At 41.4% G+C, this 21,778-nt stretch overlaps 1 protein-coding gene across 1 annotated transcript in view; it reads left to right on the top strand.

The window, feature by feature from the left end:
• Zmpste24 (zinc metallopeptidase STE24) overlaps window positions 1-21,778 on the top strand; it is a 34,905-nt gene that overhangs the window by 9,690 nt on the left and 3,437 nt on the right. The window contains exons 5-8 of the mRNA XM_051188685.1: window positions 442-594; window positions 2,876-3,017; window positions 10,974-11,158; window positions 18,261-18,365. Of these exons, the coding sequence (XP_051044642.1) occupies window positions 442-594; window positions 2,876-3,017; window positions 10,974-11,158; window positions 18,261-18,365 (585 nt within the window). The remainder of the gene's footprint in view (window positions 1-441; window positions 595-2,875; window positions 3,018-10,973; window positions 11,159-18,260; window positions 18,366-21,778) is intronic.

Genomic DNA, 21,778 nt, shown 5'->3' with positions numbered 1-21,778 from the left:
GTAGGAATTGAACACAGGTCCTCTGGAAGAGCAGTTACTGCTCTTAACCACTGAGCCATCTCTCTAACCCAATTATCAGGGATTTTAATATGAAGATTTTCTGTGCTTAATCCTATGCTGGCAGTAATTTAGGTATAGTTTGCCATTAAGCATGAATCAACTGAGGAAACAGAAACCACAGATATGGCAAAGATCTTAGTTTAAGGTCTTGATAGAAACAGAAGCAAATGCTTAGTGCTTTTCAGCTAATATCAATTATATTATCTTAAATTATGAAATGCAAGACTTGCTTATTGTCCTAGGCTGCCCAGTGTCCTCTAACACAGCCTCACTGCATGCTGATCTTAAAATTGCTTTACTGAGGTGCTTTGTGTTTACTTACTGCTGTTTAAAAAGCAAACCAGTTCCTCGTTTAATAGTGGTAATATTTTCTTTTTTCAGACTTTGGAGTTTTTTATGAAAGACACAATCAAAAAATTTGTTGTGACTCAATGTATTTTATTGCCTGTGTCTTCCCTTCTGCTTTACATTATTAAAATTGGAGGTGATTACTTTTTTATTTATGCCTGGTTGTTCACCTTAGTTGTTTCTCTGGTAAGTAAATGCTATATTTTCATTTATTTGAGAATTTTATATATGGGTTGTCTTAGGGTGTCTATTTCTATGAAGAAGCACCTTGACCACAGCCGCAACTCTTACAAAGGAAAAAATTTAGTTGGGTGGCTTACATTAGTTCAGAGGTTCAATCCATTATCATCACAGTGGGACATGATATACAGGCAGACATGGTGCTAGAGAAGGAGCTAAGAGTTCTACAACTGATTGATAGGCAACAGGAAGTGATCTGAGACTCTGGCCATGGCTTGAACATATATGAGCCCTCAAAGCTCACCCCCACAGTGGCACATTTCCTCCAAACAAGGCCAGGACCTACTCCAACAAAGCCATACCTCCTAATAGTGCCACTCTATAGGAGCTTATGGGAGCCAATTACATTCAAACTACCACAGGGTACTATATTTACATTGTTCTCTCCTTCCCTCTCCTCCAATTCTTCCTATGTCCCTCCTACTTCTCAAACTCACAGGCTCTTATTCTTTAATTATTTCATTTTCTTTGCAAAAATTCCCAAAGATTACTAGGATTCCATTTTCATTGCCATGTAAGTAGTTCCTAAGAAAAGGTTACAGTATAACCAACTGCCCGTATATGTTATGAGCCATTTTCCTGCCAGCCTGGTCCCACAGCCATGTCAGCCCCAAATATAACATACAGAGACTCTATATTAGATATAAAGCTGTTGGCCTGTTACTAGCAGTTTCTTATTGACTAGCTCTGTCTTAAATATTAACCTATTTCTATTAATCTAAGTATTTCCAAGTGGTCTTACCAGAGAGAGGGTCCAAACCTCTTCTCTCAAGTCCCTACATCTTGACTCTTCTCCTACATCTCCCAGAATCCTCCTTGTCTCCTAGTCCTGCCTATCTTGCCTTTCTATTGGCCAACAGTGCTTTATTCATTAACCAAAAGAGAAATATATTTACAGAATGACATCTCCCATCACATATGTATTTTCCTCTCAGTTCCTGCTTTGGGATATAAAACTGATCTACCATATGTTTTCTTCTCTTTGTGCTGACTCTTACATTTGCCAAAGCTAGCTGCTAGTCACTTTTCATGATCTGACTGCTTGGCAACTGGGACTGAACATTTGTAAGTTTGACCAGAATGGATGCCTTTTGACTCATAGTCCTTCCTCCATCCCCCAGTACCTAAAAAGCCTTAATGTTTTGAAGAAAAATAGATTTATGACAGACAAGAAATCATAGAGCTGAGGATGTAGCTCAGTTGATAGAGTACTTGTCTAGCATGAGGCCCTGGGCTCAATCCCCAGTACTTCATAAAGCAGGTATAGTAGTGCTCTTGGGAAGTGAAGACAGGAAGATCAGAAGTTTAAGACCATCCTGAGCTATATATTTTGTCCAGCCTGGAGTAGAGACTCTGTCTCCATAAAAATAAAGCTCATGCTTTACTTTCCTGGCTTTCTCCTGCCCTTCCTTCCCTGTTTTCCCTTCTAATGTATCCCTTTCCTCCTTTCTTTTATTTATTTAATTAATTGTTTTGTTGTTGTTTTAAAGAAATACCTTGCTATTCAGTTCAGGCTGGCTACAGTTAGTGTATGGTCTAGATTGGCAATCCTCCGTCTCAGCCTGCTGAGTTCTTATTGGCATGTGCCACTGTGCCCCTCCTCCCTTCTCTCCCCTTTCTCCTTTACCCACTCTCCACCCTTTCCTTCATTCTCTTCTTTCCCCTTTCTCTTCCCAACTACCGCCTCCTGTCCACCCCTCCCTCCTTTCCCTCACCCCCATTTTCCCTCTTGTACACCCCCTTTTCAGTTTCTCGTATTCTAAACTGCTTCATCGCACAGACATTGAGTCATACAATGGAGTGGGGTGTTCACAGACCTAGAAAATAACATCTGTCAGTTCTTCATCTCCATTGGTGATGAGGGCTATTTCCATTTGTTCATGGATTTGCAAAGACCTATAGTATGGCAAACTGGAGTAGGAGCAGAGAGCTGAGGAAACCCTCCAGAAGTGCCATTTCAAGCAGAGTAAACAAGAGTGTATATTATAACTGCCTTACAGTGCCCGAAATCCCCAAGAAACAGCTGTTGATTGGCCCCAGAGCTCTTTTTCACAGTTAGTGGCTTTGTTTTCTAAAATTAAGTTGACTTGCTTACTGTGCTATCACACTGCTACTTTGATGTAATTTACTAAATAGACACTGCCCCAGGTGTTGGTTGGGTGAGCATAATTGTATCACATAATTGGATTTCTTAATAATGAGCAGTTTTTTGTTACTTAATTTTCAGGTTCTGGTCACAATTTATGCTGATTACATTGCCCCGTTGTTTGACAAATTCACACCTCTCCCTGAAGGAAAGCTTAAACAAGAAATTGAAGTGTTGGCAAAGAGTATTGACTTCCCTCTGACTAAGGTGTATGTTGTTGAAGGTAAGACTACCTGGATGTGAGAAGGCTTTATCAGGTGGTTTGTTTTGAGCACTTTATTCATAAATCAACCTTTATTGTGTGTTTTTAATTTGTTACCTAAAAAATAGGATAAGATTTTACATTTGGCTTTTTAAGATTTATAGGAACTGAAGGAGAGAGATGCACAGTAGTTAAGAACCCTGGATGCTTTTCCAGAGGGGCCAGCTTTGGCTTTTAGTACCTACACAATGGCTTATAATTGCCTGTAACACATTTTTTAAAATGAAATAAAAATAAAGAAAAAAAGGTTTATAGAAGCGGCACCATTTTCCAGGGTAGACACTGGTAGCCTGATGCCACATCCTGCTCCTGCCCACAGCTCCATTTGGTAAGCTATAAAGCACTGTTCTTACTCTTTGCTGCATCGTACTGTGCTGCGTAGCAGTAGACCAGTCATTCACCCTGTTATCTGCCTGGCTCGTTGGGTAATTGAGTTGGACTCTTGAATGATCAGCTATATAGCACTAGTTTAGGGTTCTCTTGATTTTGTTTCCCCTAGCAGAACACCAGTGCTCCAGAGGACTCTGCCCTGTGGTACGGTCAGGCACCTCATCTTAGTTAGACAGCTTTTCTAATTGCCTTGGAGAGGTAAACTGCTTCTTAGCTTTCATAAGGCTGCTGAAATTTTGCTGGGTAGTGGTGCAAGCCTTTAATCCCAGCACTTGGGAGGCAATGGTAGTTGGATCTCTGAGTTTGAGGCCAGCCTGATCTACATATCCAGGAGAGCCAGGGCTACCCAGAGAAACCCTGTCTTGAAAAAACAAAGGGGGATAGGGGTGGAGAAAGACTGCTTAAGTTTCAAGGACACCTACCAAGTTTAGAGGAAAACTGTTGCGTGTGTATCAGAATCTATATATTAAAATCTGTATAAAATAAATATAGATGATTCTGTCTCAGCAGCTTACTAGCTGTGGGATCTTAAACAAATCACTTCTCTCTAGCATTCAGCAGTGCTTCCTCTGAACTGTAGTTCTCTGTGTAAAAAAAAAAAAAAAAAAAAAAAAAAAGCAAGCTATTCGCTGTTCAGAGATTGTGGCCAACACTGTATGGCAGAAGCAGCCACAGACAGGGCATGAGCAATTGACCCTTGCTGTGTTCCAGTAAGACCACGTGCAAACAAGCAGCACCTGGATTTAGCCTGAAGCCATCATTTTCTGGTGCCTACTGTAAACTAAAATGTCACCAGTGAGAAGCAAGTGCAAAGTGAAGGGGGAACAAAGGTGGTTGTAACTAGAAGGAGCAGCTAGAAGCAAGCGGTCAGCAACCTGACAGGCCTCTCTGCCAGTCAGGGTGAGGAGTGTGGTTTTTCTTGATGATTGAGACAGCCCAAGTAGCCCCAGCTGACTTGAGAATTACTGTGCAATTGAGGCTAACCTTGAACTCCTGATCCTACTGCCTCTGCTTCGCTAGCGCTGGGATTACAGGTATGAGCCACCACACACAACCAGGAAAAGATCTCGGGTTTCTGTGTGGTGAGTGCATTGTAGGGCAAGGCAAGAATGGAAGCAGAGAGAGCGTAGGAGGCTGTATGTAATCCAGCTTAGAAAGGAAGGGTGTTTTTTGTCGTTTCTTCTGTTTTGCTTTATTTTAGACTAAAGCAATAGTTGATGAAGAGAAACTGTTTCATGTGTTCTAATTGCTCTTAATGATAAAAACCTGGAGCCAGATATGGTTTGAATGCTGAAAGATGAAAGGGACAAAGGAACAAGCCACAGCCACCTCTTACCTAGCAACACCTCAGCTGGAAAGGGGCCTAGGTCCTATCTCCATCCAGCCTTATCACTTCCTGTCTGTACAGATTTCCAGACCTCTGTGGTTAACTAGTGGCTAGCTCCACCCTCTCATCTCCAGGCAAGCTTTATTTGTTAGAGCACAAACAAAATATCACCACAGGAAGCAGGGAACGTTGATGCCATTTGCTAATAGATTACATAGAGGGGAAATAAGGAAGAAACAGTCAAGTGAATAATCAAGGGTAACAAATGCCTAGAGTTGATATGGACAGTCGTATAGATGGGAATAGAATTGGAAGAATAACAGATTTGTAAGGAATTGAAGTTCTCATGTCTGTGTTAGTATTCAGATACCTTTACATATCATCTTACTCACAGCTCTGCAACCAATGGGCTAATTTAAGCAGAAGAATTTCTTATTGAGAGCTACAAAATCTTCAAAAAGCTATTTACCAACCTTGGAAAATAGACTCTTAAATGGGTGGCTTTGAATTCAGAATTGTGGGTAGATCCAGTATGGGGAAATTACTGTTGTTGGCCACTGCAGAATCCTGTATTTGAAGCTTAACATAACTTAACCTCATTGATAAAAGGCTTGCCTTGCAAGTGTGAGGACCTGAGTTTGATCTCCAGATCAGATATAAAAATGCATTGTGTGTGTGTTGGGGGGTGGTTCGTGTCTTTAATCCCAGCACTGGGGAAGCAGAGGCAGGCAGATCTCTGTGAGTTCAAGGCCAGTCTGTTCTACAGAGAAAGTTCTAGGACAGCCAGAGCTACACAAAGAAACTCTGTCTTAAAAAACCTTAAAAAAAAAAAAAAAAAGGAAAAAAAAATGCATTTTACAGTGGCACTCAGTGGTATTCCCTGCACTGGGGAGGTAGAAAGCAGAGGATCCCTGGGGCTCACTATCCCTGGGCCTCTATCTCAAAGGAAGTGGATGGCATTTGTAAGGATAACACCTGAGATTGTTCTGTGACCTCCACATGCACACATATACATGTGCACACATATATGCACTTATACTTTTTTTTTTTTTTTTTTTTGTAGAAAGGATTGAAAAGGTGGCTTAGTGGTTAAGAGCACTTGTTGTCCTTCCAGAGAATCCAAGTTCAGTTCCCAGCACCTACATGGTGACTCACAACTATCTATACTCCAGTTCCAAGGGATCTGACACCCTTTTCTGGACTCTTAGGCACCAGGCACACATGGTGCACATCCATGCATATAAAATAAAATAAATAAGTCTAAAAATAAATTTAAGTAAATTTGTTTTAAAATGGAGCCTTCACAGCTGGCAGCTGTAGAATGAATTCTTGACTGCTTTGCTTCTTTGTGTGATTCTCTGGACTATTCAGAATTCCCAGGGCTCCATCTTACCCACTAAGCTGGTGCATGGGGCTAGTTACAGGAACTGCTGAGGAAGCAAATATCTGGCTTTTAGGTTTCCCAAATAAGAAGTAGTCTCACACAAGACCTTCACTGTGAAATTCCCTCTGACAGGAAATTCCAGTAACAAATGGAAAAAAAAAAAAAAAAAAAAAAAAAAAAAAAAACACAGATTAAAAATATAAACATCCAGGGCCTGGAGAGGTGGCTCAGCAGTTAAGAGCACTTGCTACTCTTCCAGAGGCCCAGAGTTTGGATCCCAGCCACCCATATTGGGTGGCTCACAACCACCTGGAACTCTAGACCCAGGGGATCCTTTGCCCTGTTTTGGCCTTTGCAGACACTCACACATGTGCACACACACACACACACACACACACACACATAATTTTTTTTTAATCTTAAAGACCAACAAGAGAGATGACCCAGTGAGTACAGGACTTGTTACCAAGCCCGAGGACTGAACCGATTGCCTAGAACTTGCATGATAGAAAGAGAGAACAAAGTCCTGAAAATTGTCCTCTGACCTCCACACTTGAGCCATGCTGCATACATAAATGCAAAAAATAAATAAGCTAACAGGGAGCTGCAGAATGGCTCAACATTGAAAAGTGCTTTGAAATCATGAGTAGAGTTTGGACCGGAGTACCCCTCTAGCAAGTCGGACGTCCTAAAAACTTAGCAGCTCTAAGGGCTCTGATACCCTCATCTGGTCTCAGACCCCCCCACCACCACACATACACACATACATTAATTAATTTTAAAATTCCTTACAGAATACAGGCACATTGAAATCTATTGTGGGGCTTCTGTAGCTGCACATTGTTGGAAACCCCTCATATGATAATTGCTTTTGTATTGCACACAGGACCAGTTCCCAGGTCTGGTGAAGGGACTGTAGGACAGCTAACAGCTGATGAAAGCCCTAATCATCCTGGGTAACAGCTTATAAATGAGTGTGAGCTGAACTTGTTCATGTTCAGAGGAGCTGACTGCATTGAGAAGCAGACAAACCCATCTAGCCTAAAAGTGATCCTAAAGGAAATTGCTTAAAGTGAAATTCCATAGTTCTTAGATGGAAATTTTGAAGTTGTGTCCATATGTCCACGATTCAGGTAGAGGGAGAAGAGTCCAAGTAGACCGAAATGATGCCAGGATTTTTTAAAGGACTGTCTTGAAGAGAAATCTTGAATTTAAGTTTAGGAGAAACTAAGGTGACCTTGTTGGGCAAAAGAAGAAGTCACAACTTGTGAGTTTCTTTTTTAAAATAAATTTTATGGGTTGTTTGGGTTTTTTAGATTTATGTATTTTTATTTTGTGTGTATGCATGTTTTGTTCAAATGGATGTCGGTTTACCCCATGTGTGCCTGGTGCCCATGGAAGTCAGAAGAGGGCATTGGATCCCTGGATCCATTGGAACTGCAGTTATAGCTAGTTGTGAATCACCCTATGGGTGCTGGGAATTGACCCTGGTCCTCTGCAAGAGCACGTGCTCCTAACTACTGAGCCAGCTCTCCAGCCCCATGAATTTCCTTAAATTAAAATGTATTTATTTTAAATAGTTGAGTTATTATACTTAAACTCTAAGTTGGAAAATAAGCATATATTTTTGGCTTAGAATTTAGTGTTATTTGTAGAGGGAATAAAAATTAAATTCAGCAATTAAAAACGTAGAATTAACAGATATGTGTGTAGACTTCCAGTGTAGACATGTCACACAGGTGGCTACATACACAAGCCTGGGACTTCAGGGAAAAGCTTATCCTTGGAACATAGGTTTAGAAGTCTCTGGCTCATGGCTGGTGTTTAAGGCCAAAGATGAGGGCAACACCAGGCTCAAAGTTGGCAGAGAGGAATGGACAGCAATGAGGCTAAGTGTACCAGGAGGGTGTGTATGTATCTGTGTCAGGTGCTGCCCAAAGTCCAGTGGAGAGCAAAGTGTGAAGACACGGGTGTGGCGCCTTCATTCACACTGAATCTTTATTCTGAGTTCTCAATGCATTACTTCACTGTTTTACTGGTAGTATTAATTCAGTCAGTAAACAAGCATTATCAAATATACACTACTTGCCAGGCACAGTAGCTTAAAAGATTTACAGTGTAGTACAGAAACTTCTAAATGTTAATTACATATGGGTTCCCTGGAACACTTGTTAAAGACAGGTTCCTGGCTTCCACTCTAGAGACTCTGGCTTGATAGGTGTTGCCAGTGTCTATGATTTTGATGTGGCTCTTCCTTGAACCATACTTGAAGAAGCCTGGACCAATGGGAACTATTGAGACATCAGTTTTATTTGTCTGCATATGATCTGACCACCCCCAACAATAGTTTCAGATGGCATCTAGAAGAGCTGAACTATATGTTACAAGGTGGGAGATGAGGGCTGGGGATATGACCTGGTAGAATGCTTTCTTAGCAAGCATGAGGTCCTAGGGTCCTTCCTCATTTTAGAAAAATAAGTATGAGGGGCTAGAGAGAGGGCTAGACAGTTAAATGTGCCTGTTGTTCTTGAAGTGGAACTGAGTTTGGTTCCCAGAACCCATGATGAATGACCCAGAACTGTAACTCCAATTCAAAGACCCAAAGCCGCCTTCTGGCCTTGTGGTCACCCATACACATGTACACACACACACACACACACACACACACACTTAAAACGAAAGCAGTATGAGAATGATAGCAAAGTTTACCACAGTACTTACAAAATAGACCCATGTGTTTGTTTAACTTCCAGGCAACTATACCCAAAAAAATGATATTATAGTACAATAAATAATAATAGCTACTACTTATCAAGGCTTTACTATATTCTAAACTTACTTCCAAGTGTGTCATATTAGAAATATGAGTAGATGCTTGATGGCTCAGTTGGTAGAATGCTTGCCTAGCATGCACAAGCCCCAGGATCTTATGCCCAGCACCACATAAACTTTCTTTTGTGCCCCATCTATAAACCTAGCACTTGGAAGGTAGAAGCAGGAGGATCCAAAGTTCTCCATTATAGCACTGGTTAATAGTCTGGGATACATAAACCCCCAGAGAAAAATATTTTGTGTGTGTGTGTGTGTGTGTGTGTGTGTGTGTGTGTTAAAAAGTTATGTGTATGTCTGATTATGGGAGATCAGAGACATCAGAACTCCTTGAACTGGAGTTATATGTAGCTCTGATTCACCTGATATGGTGTTAGGAACTGAATTTAGGTTCTCTTCAAGAGCAGTAAGTTTCTGAAATGACAAGTCATCTCCCCAACCCCCTCTACTCCATGGCTTCCCTCGGCTTCTGCCACCCCCTGCACACAGGTGGTACACACTCACATAAGCAAAATGCATAAATAAAAATAAATCTTTTGATAAAATAAAAGAGATGGCTCAGCGGTTAATAACACTGACTACTCTTGCAGAGGCCCCAGGATCAATTCCCAATACCCATATGTCAGCTCATAACAGTTGCAGGGAATTTGATACTCTCACACAGGCATACATGCAGGTAAAAAACATCAATGCATACAAAATGAAAATAAGTAGGTAATTTTAAAAAATAAAAATGAGTAGATGCATAATTCACATTTTCTTTAGGAAACTTAAAGTTTTCAAGAGAAATATTTTGTCATTCATTTAAACACACACACACATATAAATAATTGTAGTATTTAGTGTGGGTGAAGGTATGTTTTCATAATATCTTATGAGGTACATATTATTAGCCTTGCTTCATAAGCAGGAAGCTAAAGCTTTAAAACAGTTCCTACATTTTCAAAACTGATACATACTAAAGTCAGGATACATACCAAAGCTCCGAGTGTACTCTTTTTTTGAGTCAGGATTTCCCTGTAGCTTTGGAGGCTGCCCTGGAACTCGCTCAGTAGACCAGGCTGGCCTCGAACTCACAGAGATCCACCTGAGTGCTGGGATTAAAGATGCAAGAGTGTACTCTTAGTCACTTTATTCAACTCACTGCACAATGAAGAACATTTGGAAATTGAAGAAATACATAAAACAGAAAGTGATATCAACCACAGTTCGGCACTCTCAGCCTCTGTTGAAAGTTTCCTTCCAGTCTCACAGAGCCTTCCCTGATAATAGCTGTCTGCTTTTTTTAAAAGCCCTGGAACAAAGACAAATGACATCCATACTTCTGGGTCCCCTGAACTGAACTTCTTTACTGTGGTGTTTTTTCTCATAGCCTTGGGTTTATGCCTTTCTATCTATATGTACTTTTTTGATAATACAGTAATCATACACACACATACACACACACACACACACACACACACACACACACACACACACACACACGGCATTTTGCATTCTTTATGATACTTTGGTGAGCTTTTCTTTTGCTAAATTCCATTAGGTATATGTACTTTTTTTCTGGCTGTTTAAAATTCCACTTCATAGCTTTACCAGAATTTAATCATTTCAGCCAGGCGGTTGGTAGTGTATGCCTTTAGACCCAGCACTTGGGAGGCAGAGGCTGGCGGATCTCTGCGAATTTGAAACCAGCCTGGTCTACAAGAGTCAGTTCCAGGACAGCCTCCAAAACCACAGAGAAACTCTGTCTTGGAAAAAAAAAAAATCATTTCAATTGGGTATTTAGGCTTAGTGTGCTATTGCTACAAACCAGGGAGTGTAAATGGAGCAGGGTGACAGTCATTCCACTGCTGCTAATGATTTCTATTAATGCAGTTTTTTTTTCCAGGTGTTAAACAACTTGGAAATGTTAATGTCCTCTCCATTAGTTCTGAAGGACCCCAGATGTTTTAATTCTGTTCCGTGCTTTGGACTGTCTTTTCCATAGGATCTAAGCGCTCTTCCCACAGCAATGCTTACTTTTATGGCTTCTTCAAGAACAAGAGAATAGTTTTGTTTGACACTCTACTAGAAGAATACTCTGTTCTAAACAAAGACAACCAGGAGGAGCCTGTCATGGAACCCCGCAATGATGGTGAAGGGGACAGTGAAGAAATAAGAACTAAAGTGAAAGTGAGTTCTTTTTTCCTCAGAGACTCTGACTTAGTTTTTATACATAATTTATTTGACAGAAGTGAGGTCCACAGAGACCACCAAATAGAAATACTATGGACCCTTTAAAGTTCTGCTGTTTGGGAGAAATGATTACCATTATTACATGCTAAGTAAACTACCTTGCAAGTTTTCACATATTACAATGTGAAATTGTACATATTAAAATTGAAAGATTTTATTTTTTAAAAATCATGTAATAACTTTACATGTGTGTTCATGTATGTGTGGCAAACATGGAAATCAGAAGGACAAGTTGTAGAAGTTAATTGTCTCCTACCACTGTAGATCCTGGGGATTGAACTCATCTAGGACTTGGACACACAGGTTTAAGCCAATAAATGTCTTTGTTAGCTGGCTGATGACTACACTGGTTGTAATCATTGACGCACCATTGTAGTCCCAAGCCTTTCTTAGAATGAACTTTTTTTTAAAAAAAGATTTCTTTATTATGTATATAGTGTTCTGCCTGCATGTATGCCTGCAAGCCAGAAGAGGGCACCAGATCTCATTATAGATGGTTTGAGCCACCATGTGATTGGTTGCTGAACTCAAAACCTCTGGAAGGGCAGGCAGCTCTTAACCCCTGAGTCATCTCTCCAGTCCCCTTAGGATGAACTTTTAAGCACAAAAACCATACCCTGAGTTGGCATGATTCAGTTAACAAGAACAGTTAGTGAGAACAGAACTACAGAAGCCAGAAAACAAGGTTAGAGACTTTCCCAGAACTATGGATTCTGGTGAATTGGGTCTTTGTTTTCATTTTGGCTGGTGGCATTGCCCACATGCTGAATTTTATGGCTTGAATGTTACTTCCATCATGGAATCAGTTGTGCTAAGGTCTGAGGGCCTGTTACAGCAATCACCTTTATCTGATGAGTCATCTCATTGGCCCATATTTCATTTATGTTTCTGATCAAAGAATTTCTGCAGACAAAATAAGAAGATGAGCATTTACTTTTTGGTATAATTGAGACGTAGCAGTTAATAGGCTTTACTTTGGCAATGGACAGAGTGGAGACCTAGTCCTGTCATTTAGTCATTGAGGTTTCTTGGGTGCATTATATAATTAAATCGGTTTATTTGTTTTTAACACGTAATTATGAAATATGTGCTCTGTACTGAACTACTTTGCTGGACATTAAGTTCAGAAGTACTGGGGGTGATCGTTCACACCTTTAATCACAGCACCCAGGAGGCAGAGGTAAGTTGTTTGAAGCTTAGTCTACAGAGCAAGTGACAGGGCTGTCAAAAGAGCTGGGCGGTGGTGGCATGTGTCTTTAATTCCAGCACTTGGGAGGCAGAGGCAGGCAGGTATCTGAGTTCAAGGCTATCCTGGTCTAAAGAGCAAGTTCCAGGACACCCAAGGCTAGGCTATACAGAGAAACACTGTCTCAAAAAACAAAACAACAAAAACAGAAAATCCAAAAGTAGGGACTTGGAATGTGGCTTAGTTGGTAAAGTGCTTGCCTCTAATGCATGAAGCCTACATCCAATACAAAGCACCAAATAAACTGGTCATGATGGCTCACACCTATAATCCCAGCACTCAGGAGGTGAAGGCAGGAGGGTCAGAAGTTCAGGCTCATTTTTATTCTGAGTTCAAGGTCAGCCTGGCATATATGAGGTGCTGTCTCGAAAAACAAAGTTTTTTTCTTGTGTTGAAGAAAAGTCTAATCTTTATAAGCTTACAGTGTGAAAGGGGATAGTCAGGCAAACATCCTTTGCTCTGGGACTGGGAAGCTAGAGATACAAGATACAGAGGAGTAGAAGAGAAGGCATTTCTTTTACTTTTTATTTTGTGTGCATGTGCACACTCATGTGACTGACATATGTGCATGCCATAGCATGTGTCTAGAGATCAGAGAACAATTTTGTAGAATCAATTCCACGGCTTCATGAGTTTCAGGGGTCAATTCGGGTCTCCTGACTTGTTGACAAAGATCTTTACCCATCAAGTCATCTCACCAGCCCAAGAAAACTTTCCCTATTTTGTCGTTTTTATTTGTTTTTGAGACAGGGTCTCTATACACAGCCCTCACTGTCCTGGAACTCACTATGTAGAGCAGGCTGGCCTCAAACTCAGAGATCCACCTGTCTCTGCCTCCCAAATGCTGGGATTAAAGGAGTCTTAAAACACCACCCCCCCAAAAAAAAAGGTGTGTGCCCTAGCCCCAACCCCAAGAAAACTGTTCTGAGAGCCTAAAAACATTGCTGGATGAGGTCAGCTAATGCTGACTAGTAAAATGTAAAGCACTAAGAATAACTGGATGAGGGAGAATAGCAAGAAATCTTCAGCAATAACCTGCACTATTTTTATATGGGATGGAATGTGCCCTTGGTTTGGTGTCATGTTAGATGATTTTAGATCCCTATTCGATTACCAGCTGCATAACTATGAGCAAGTAATTTAAGGTTTCTGAACGTCTGATTCCTTGAGGCAGAGGAGAGGCTGGCAGGATCTCTCAACCTTGGCACTACTGGACTGGATAGTCTGTGATGTTTGGCAGCATCATCAACCTGTCCCCTCTAGAGATCAATACACACTCATTCACATATTACAGCCAAAACGGTCCCCAGATATTATTAGGTATTCTTGGGTGGGAGTTGAGTAGAGCCAGACTGATACATGATCTCATGATTGGGAAATGTTGGAGTAAAGTGCTCACCTTTTAGAGTTGTGAGATGAAGTGAAAAAACACGCATGAAATCTCTTGTGCTTTTCCTTTTAGGTTCTGGAAAATAATGTTTGTGCCTGTATGTATGAATGTGCACCGTGTGCATGCATGGTGCCTGTGGATGTCAGAAGAGGGTATCAGATATCCTGGAACTGGGGTTATGGATGATTTTTGAGGCACCATGTGGTATTGGGAATTGAACCTGAGCCCTCTGCAAGATGTTTGTAACTGTTGAGCTATGTCTCCAATTATCCCTCCCCCTTTTTAAGACAGAGTCTTGTGTAGCTGGGAAGATGTCCCAGTGTGTAAGAACATTTTTTCTACAAATTTGAGGACCTGAATTGGAATCCCTAGCACCTATGTAAACAGCCAGGAGGTATAGAGACAAGAAGACCCTAAGCACTCACTGACAGCCAAAACAGAACTTCCAGTTCAGTGAGAGACCCTGTCTCAAGGCTAAGGTGTACATGCTTGTATGCACACACACACATATACACACATATCCCACACACATACATGTACACCCACACACAGAAAACCATGGCTTGCTGTGCATTGCCCATATTGGCCTGGAACTTACTGTGTATTCAGCTAAAACTGGCTTCAAATTTGGGACTTCCTACTTCAGGCTTCTGAGTGTTGAGAATATAAGTATGAGCTACCATTAACTTATAAAGTTAATACTTTTAGTGGAATTACCTTGCCAACTAGGCTATTAGAATAAAAGCCACTTAGGGTTAACCAACTGAGACAAAGAAGGTCAAAGCTGAGGCAAGGACTCAAGGTCATTTTCATAAGAAGGGAATTAAAGGTGAGAAAGGGGGAGTCAGTAAGAGTTAACTTGAGAGTCCTGCAGGTTCAGCAGGGAGCCTGCTTAAGGGTGTCCAGTTCAGGGCCTATGACATTGTAGTTAATTTACACACTAGCAAGTGATTTAGGGGATGCAACAATGGAAGTAGAATGCAGACCTTTAGTATCTTTGAAAACAGTTTTATTTGGCTATAAACACAGTTGGTAGCTGGGGTAGCTCAGAGGAATACTTCCCTAGCATGTCATAGGCCTGCATTCAGTCCTCAGCAGTACAAAATATAAATGTTCGAGTACCTCTTCGAAGTGTGGTAAATTGAGCATGCCGCCTTTTGCTGGCTTCTTGAAGAACCTGCTTTTATTTCATCAACTTCAGTGTTTAGATATAAATTATATGCCATGATCCCTTAGACCTCATCCTACCCTAATAAATCCATGAGTAGGGGTGACAAAGAGCCCATAGTTTGAGACAGGCTGAGATATATGAAATATCTTGAATAGCCGAAGTAGTGTGGCTTTTTAAAATTTGAGGTGTGGATAGCTGGGCGATGGTGGTCCATGCCTGTAATCCCAGCACTCAAAAGGCAGAGGCAGGCAGATCTCTGTGAGTTCTAGGACAGCCTGCTTGCAAGTTCTAGGACAGCCAGGGCTGTTACACAGACGAACCCTGTCTTGGAAACAAACAAAATTTTTTGAGGTTTGGTGTTTTGTTCTTTTGTTGAGATAGAGTCTAATGTATCCCAAGGTGGCCTCAACTTTTGGTCCTCAACCTGTCTCCCAGTCTCCCTTGACTGTATCCATCTTAAAAGTAAGGTGTTACTGCAGATTCTAATAGACAGGGAGGTTTCTAAGAAGAGGCTATGTGAATGAGGCAGGATTTTGCATGGGGGACTGAACAGAGTTTTTTGTTTTGAGACAGGATCTCATGTAGCTAGGCTGACCTTGAACTTTCTGTGTAGCTGGGGATGACCTTGACCCTGCTCCTCCACCTCTCAAGTGCTGGGATTCTATCATCCCCCACCCTCCAAGACATTTTGATTTCTCAGCGTCCTTTTCTTTATGTCTGAAGTGAAGCTGTTCCATTTGTTACCAGTGCAGTGTTATTAAGGATCAAATGAGACTAGGTATGAGCTTTATGGAGAGGAGAGTGCTCACATACTGTGTGTTATTTGTGTTCTTTTATGTGGCATTAATGAGGAAGGAAAGAAAACCAGTTCTTTCTGACATTTCACTGCAAATCATTGAGCCTCCTTTTGGTGGCAAGTTACCCTTTTTCTTTTTTGCATTACACGCTGATATGGCTTTGAGTATGATTCCCATGTTGTGTGTCATCCTGTCTTCAATCCCCATGCTAGGAAGTGAACCAAGGTGAACTTAACACATGCAAGGCAATTGTTTACCATATTCTCATGTTCTCCTTATTACGCTGTCATGTCTTTGCCTTTTGCCTTTTTCTTTCTTTCTTTCTTTCTTTCTTTCTTTCTTTCTTCCTTTCTTACTCTCTCTCTCTCTCTCTCTCTCTCTCTCTCTCTCTCTCTCTCTCTCTCTCTTTCTTTCTTTCTTTCGACAGGCTCTCTACATAGCTCTGGCTGTCCTAGAACTCACTATGTAGACTAGGCTGCCTCCCTGCCTCTGCCTACCCAGTGTTAGGATTAAAGGTGTACACTACCTCTGCCATTCTTTTGGTTTTGTTTTTCAAGATATGGTTTTGCTGTGTTGCTCGGGCTGTTCTGGAACTCACTCTGTATACCATGCTGGCCTTGGAACTCACAGAGATGCGCCTGCCTCTGCCTCCCCGAGTGCTGGGATTTAAGATGTGTGCACCACTGCCTGACTCTGTTTCCTTATTTGTATTCTGAATCTGATAATACCATTATACAAATTCTTACGGCACTAATGCTGCTCTGTGTTATCTTTCACTCGTTGTGACTTGTTTCCTAAGTACTTGGAGATTCTTACTATAATTTGTCACTGATTTAGAAAAAAAAACTATATGTTTATGGGTGTTTGACCTGCATGCCTATATGTGTGCCAGCCACATACATGCCCGGTGCCCGAGGATGCCAGAACATGGCATCAGTTGAATTACAGACAGTTGTAAGTTATAATGGGGGTTCTAGAAATTGAACCACAGTACTCTGGAAGAGCAGCCATCTCTCCAGCCCATTGGACTGACCTTAATCTTGAAGAACCTTGAGGTTTTTATAGAGTACAGGCCTGGTGAAGATTTGCATTTGTCTGACCTGGTAGACACATACACACTCTCGAGAGCATGCATGTGCACGAGCATGTGCGCGCGCGCGCGCACACACACACACACATTACACACACAGAGCTCCTTTTTGTTTCTATTTTCTTTTTTTCAGAGATCATTACTTGAATGTTAGGTTTCTTTATTTTTTTTTTTTTAACCAAGTTTAGTTACTGTATGTGTGTGTTCATGTGCCTTGTATGTGTGGCAGTAAAAGACCCGCTTGAGGAGTCGATTCTCTCCTACTGTGTGAGTCCTGAGGATCAGGCTCAGGTCATCAGTTTGGTACCAGGCACCTTCATCTGTTGAGCCAACTTTTTGTTTTATGTTTGTTGGCACAAGCACCTTTGTCCCCGAGCCATTTCTCTGGTCTCTCGGATCTTATTCTAGCTAGAGGTGCTTACTGCTGCTCACCATGTCCTTTGAAAGTTCAGCAATGCACTCAGCTGCCTCTCAGTATTCCCCACTGCTGCCTTGTGACTCAGCTCCGACTGCTTCAGTTGCCCCCACATTGCTGATTTCACCTTTCCTATTTCTCCTACGTTCCTGGCATTATCTTATAATTTGAATCAATTTTTATTTTTCTAATTTTTTTTTTTTTTTTTGTAGTGCTGGGGATTAGAACCAGGGCCTTGTGCATATTAGGCAACAGGTTTTGAATGTCCCTAGCCCCTGAGGATCTATTTTTAAACAGCTGTTACTGGTGTATTTTTGAGTCATGCTCAAGATGTGCATATTTGTAGACATTCAGCTGGTCCTGTTATTCTAGTCTGTCATATACAGTTGACGGCTCCTGACACTGCTGTCTTCCTGTCGGTGTCCCTGGTGACTGTGTGTGTCTGTCATATACAGTTGACTGCTCCTGACACTGTGCTGCTGACACCGTGCAGTCTTCCCTTCAGGGTTCCCAGTGACTTTGCATGACTGCTCCTTGATCATGCTCAACACAAGGAGTTTCCATGTCAGATCAAACCTGAGGATGAAGTTTCTAATGGGTTTGGGATGTGGCTGTCAAGGGGTGTCATTATGACTTGTTTAACTCTTTAGTAGATGGGTAAAGATTTGTGCTTTTTCCAGTTTTGTTTCGTTTTTTTCCCCTAATTTAAGTTAGTCAAGGGTGTTGAACTTAGTGAAGTTAGAGCCTGTCTCGTTTATAGTTCTATCTTTAGGGGTGTAGTAGTTAATGCTGTGTTAAGCAAAAAGGTTCTGTACTGAAGTCTGTTGTTTTTGTTAGAATCCATGAAGGGATGTTACTGGATCAAAGCTAAAGATACAATCAAATTAAAGGCTATAAATAGGTTTCTTTCTCTTTTTTTCTTTGATTCAGAATAAGAAACAAGGATGTAAAAATGAGGAGGTGCTGGCTGTACTTGGCCATGAACTGGGACACTGGAAGTTGGGACATACAATAAAAAATATCATTATTAGTCAGGTAAGTTTGGAATGACAATTATATTTTGTTTTGTTTACTTGGAGTCAGGGTCTCCTGTAGTCTAGACTGGCCTGGAACTCATTATGTAGCCAAAGATGACCTTGAACTCCTGATCCTTCTGCCTTCACCTCCCTTGTTTGGGGATTACAGGTGTGCATCAGCACCCCAGCTCACAGTTACATTTTATAAAAGAATAGTTAGAATGGCAGGAAAAATGAGTGTGGTGGTACCCACCTGTAACCTAAGTACATAGGACACCCAGACAGAAGGATCTCAGCCAGAGAGGCTGGCAAGATGATTAGCAGTTAAAGGTGCTTACTGCCAAGCCTAAGATTGTTTCTTTGTTTGTTTTTTGCCAAGCCTAAGTTTAACCCCTAGGACTCACATGGTGAGTACCAGCTCCCTCAAGTTGTCCTCTGACCTCCACACTTGCAATGTAGTATGTGTTCTTGTACACACACATATAATAAAGAAAATAAATAAATAATTGTTTTAGAAACTGAGGGCTATTCTGAGCTATATAGTAGCTTTCAGGCCAAACTGAGCTACACAGTAACATGACACTTGGTCTTAAAAAGAAAAGCTAAGTAAGTAAATAAAAGTATATCAGGCCTGAGACATTATATAGTAATGGGAACAAGACATTCATTAGGCCAGGAGTGATGGCACAGGCTTGTAATCCTACCATTCAGGAGGCTGAGGCAGGGTCCTGAAGCAATTCCTTAATTTCTCTCTGCTTCCATTTCTTCATTGAATAATATGGCTTAGGGCTAGTTAGGCATTATATGACTAGTGTTGGTAGAGTTTGGAATGTACCGGGAGCATCGTGAGAGCATGTTAAGTATATATTAGTGTTTATTGCTGTCACCATCATTGCTGTCACTACCAGAGTTGCTCAGACACATGAACTGTGAAAACCAAGAAGTGGCAAACATTAAATGCTTTTTCAAGGTTGGTGAAAAGGTTCAGTGTATAAAAGTACTTGCCATCAAGTGACAGTGTTAGATTGATTCCTGGGACCCAGCTGGTGGAAGGGGAGAACTGACTCCTGCAGGCTGTCCTCTGACCTTCACATGCTTACCATGACATACATGCTGCCACAAAAACTCACACCCATCAAACAAAAATAAATAAAAGTGTAAAAGGTTGTAAAAGAATCTACTGTAGGGGCTGGAGAGATGGCTCAGAGGTTAAGAGCACTGGCTACTCTTCTAGAGGTCCTGAGTTCAATTCCCAGCAACCACATGGTGGCTCACAACCATCTATAATGAGATCTGGTGCCCTCTTCTGGCCTGAGGGCATACATGCAGACAGAATACTGTGTATGTGATAAATAAATAAATACATACATCTTAAAAAAAAGAATCTACTGTAAAACAATAGATCTGCTTTTATGATTCTTTATCACATAAAGGTATGTGTCTTCCAAATGAGTATGTGTACTTGAGTGCAGGTACTCACAGAGGCCAGAGGCATATGATCCCCTGGAGTTGAGTTAAAGATGGTTATGAGCCATGTGATGTTGGTGCTGGAACCGAACCCAGGTCCTTCACAAGAACAAGTGCTCTTAACTGCTGAGCCATCTCTCCATTCCCCCCCCCTTTTTTTTCCACAGTGTTCATTTTTGGCACCCTACTTTCATCTGGTGCCAGCATAGCTTGTTATTTGTATATGTTATAGATGAAATTATGAGATTAAAGGTGTATGCCTTTGCCAGGCAGTGGTGTCACATGACTTTGGGAGGCAGAAGAAGGCAGATCTCGGAGTTCTAGGTCAACCTGGTTTACAAAGTGAGTTTCAGGACAGCCAGAGCTGTTACACAGAGAAACCCTGTGATAAAAAACAAACAAACAAAAAAATGTATGCCTTTAATTTCAGCAGACAGGAGACTGAGGCAGGATTATGAGTGTGAAGCCAACATGGGTATGTATATAGCCAGACCCTGTGTCTTAGTCAGACCCTGTGTTGTAGGGGTTTCTATTGCTGTGATAAAATGCCATGACCAAAAGCAATTTGGGAAGGAACGTATTAATTTCATCTTAAAATTCTCAGGTCACACTCTGTCACTGAGGGACGTCAGAGCAGGAAACTGAAGCAGATGCCACCAGGGAACTCCACTTACTGGCCTGCTTTCTTATATCACCCAGGATACCTACCCAGGGGTGGACTGGCACCACCCACAATTCAATCCCTACAGATTTGCCCCCAGGCCATCTGGTGGGAACAGTTTTTCATGTGAGGTTCCTCTTCCCAGACATGACAAAGACTGACTGGCACATCCTGTTTCTGATGAAACAATACCAAGCCAAAACTAACCCAAAGCCCTTCCCCCTCCTTTCAAAGTCATTATATATTCACTGAAAATTGTAGTCAGCAATTCCAGCACCACTCCTCCTCAGGGTGTTGCGAGTTCCTCTAAACCAGTAGTTCTCAACCTGTGGATCACAACTCCTTTGTGGTCGAATGACCCTTTCACAGCGGCCACCTAGACCATCAGAAAACACAGATATTTATATTACAATCCATAACGTTAGCAAAATTATGAAGTTGCAGTGAAAAAAAAATTTATGGTTGGGGATCACCACAACATGAAGAACTGTACTAAAGGGTCACAGCGTTAGGAAGGTTGAGAACTGCTGCTCCAAACCAAGATGTTCTCAAGCTCTGGCTGAAATAGCAATTACTCTGTTGTCTGGTTCTGAGTACATACAGCATTAACTGAATCCTGTTTATGTGTGTAGGGGGGTTGTTTGTTTTCTTTTTAGATAGAATCTCATTCTGCAGATCAGGATGGCTTTTCAGTTTGCAATCCTGCCTCCACAGTGCTAGAATTACAGGCTGTTACCATCATGTCATGCTTCACTAAGTCTTAGGTGGGTCTCTGTTCCTGAAAGGCCAGTAGATGCTGGGCTACGTGGGAAGACTTGTGAGCCCAGTTTTCCTGTGCCATAGGTCTTTAGTTGAAACTTAGCTCCTTAGCTTGAAGTTGTGCTGTAAAAATGTACACAAGATTTAAGGCTTAAATAACTCCAAATTTAATTCTAACTAAGTGTTTGATCTATAAGGAAAATCACTGCCCCTTCTATAAAAGAATGGGTATAGTGGGCTGTCCCAGAAGACACATTGGGTACCTAGTAGGAGTCAGGTACCTCTTCTGACAAAAGGTCTGTGTTATTTACTGATACCCTGACTGTCTGTCACCTTGGCCACTAGTCATAAGCACCTTTGTCAAGACCTAGAATATCTGTGGAAGCAGCTAGCCTCCCTGTAGTGTATTCTGAGGCCTCTGATCATCCGACCAAACCACTAATTGCCCACGCAAATTAGTGCGTGCTTTCATCTCATATCTCCATAGCTAGGTAGCTGTACTATTTAAAGTTCTCTTAACCAAGAATATTTCTCACCAATCGGTG

This window comes from Phodopus roborovskii, unplaced genomic scaffold, assembly GCF_943737965.1.
Source record: "Phodopus roborovskii unplaced genomic scaffold, PHOROB, whole genome shotgun sequence".
NCBI classification, from domain to species: Eukaryota; Metazoa; Chordata; class Mammalia; order Rodentia; family Cricetidae; genus Phodopus; species Phodopus roborovskii.
Note: the sequence above shows the minus strand (reverse complement) of the source record. Positions and strands in the feature narration are given on the sequence as shown.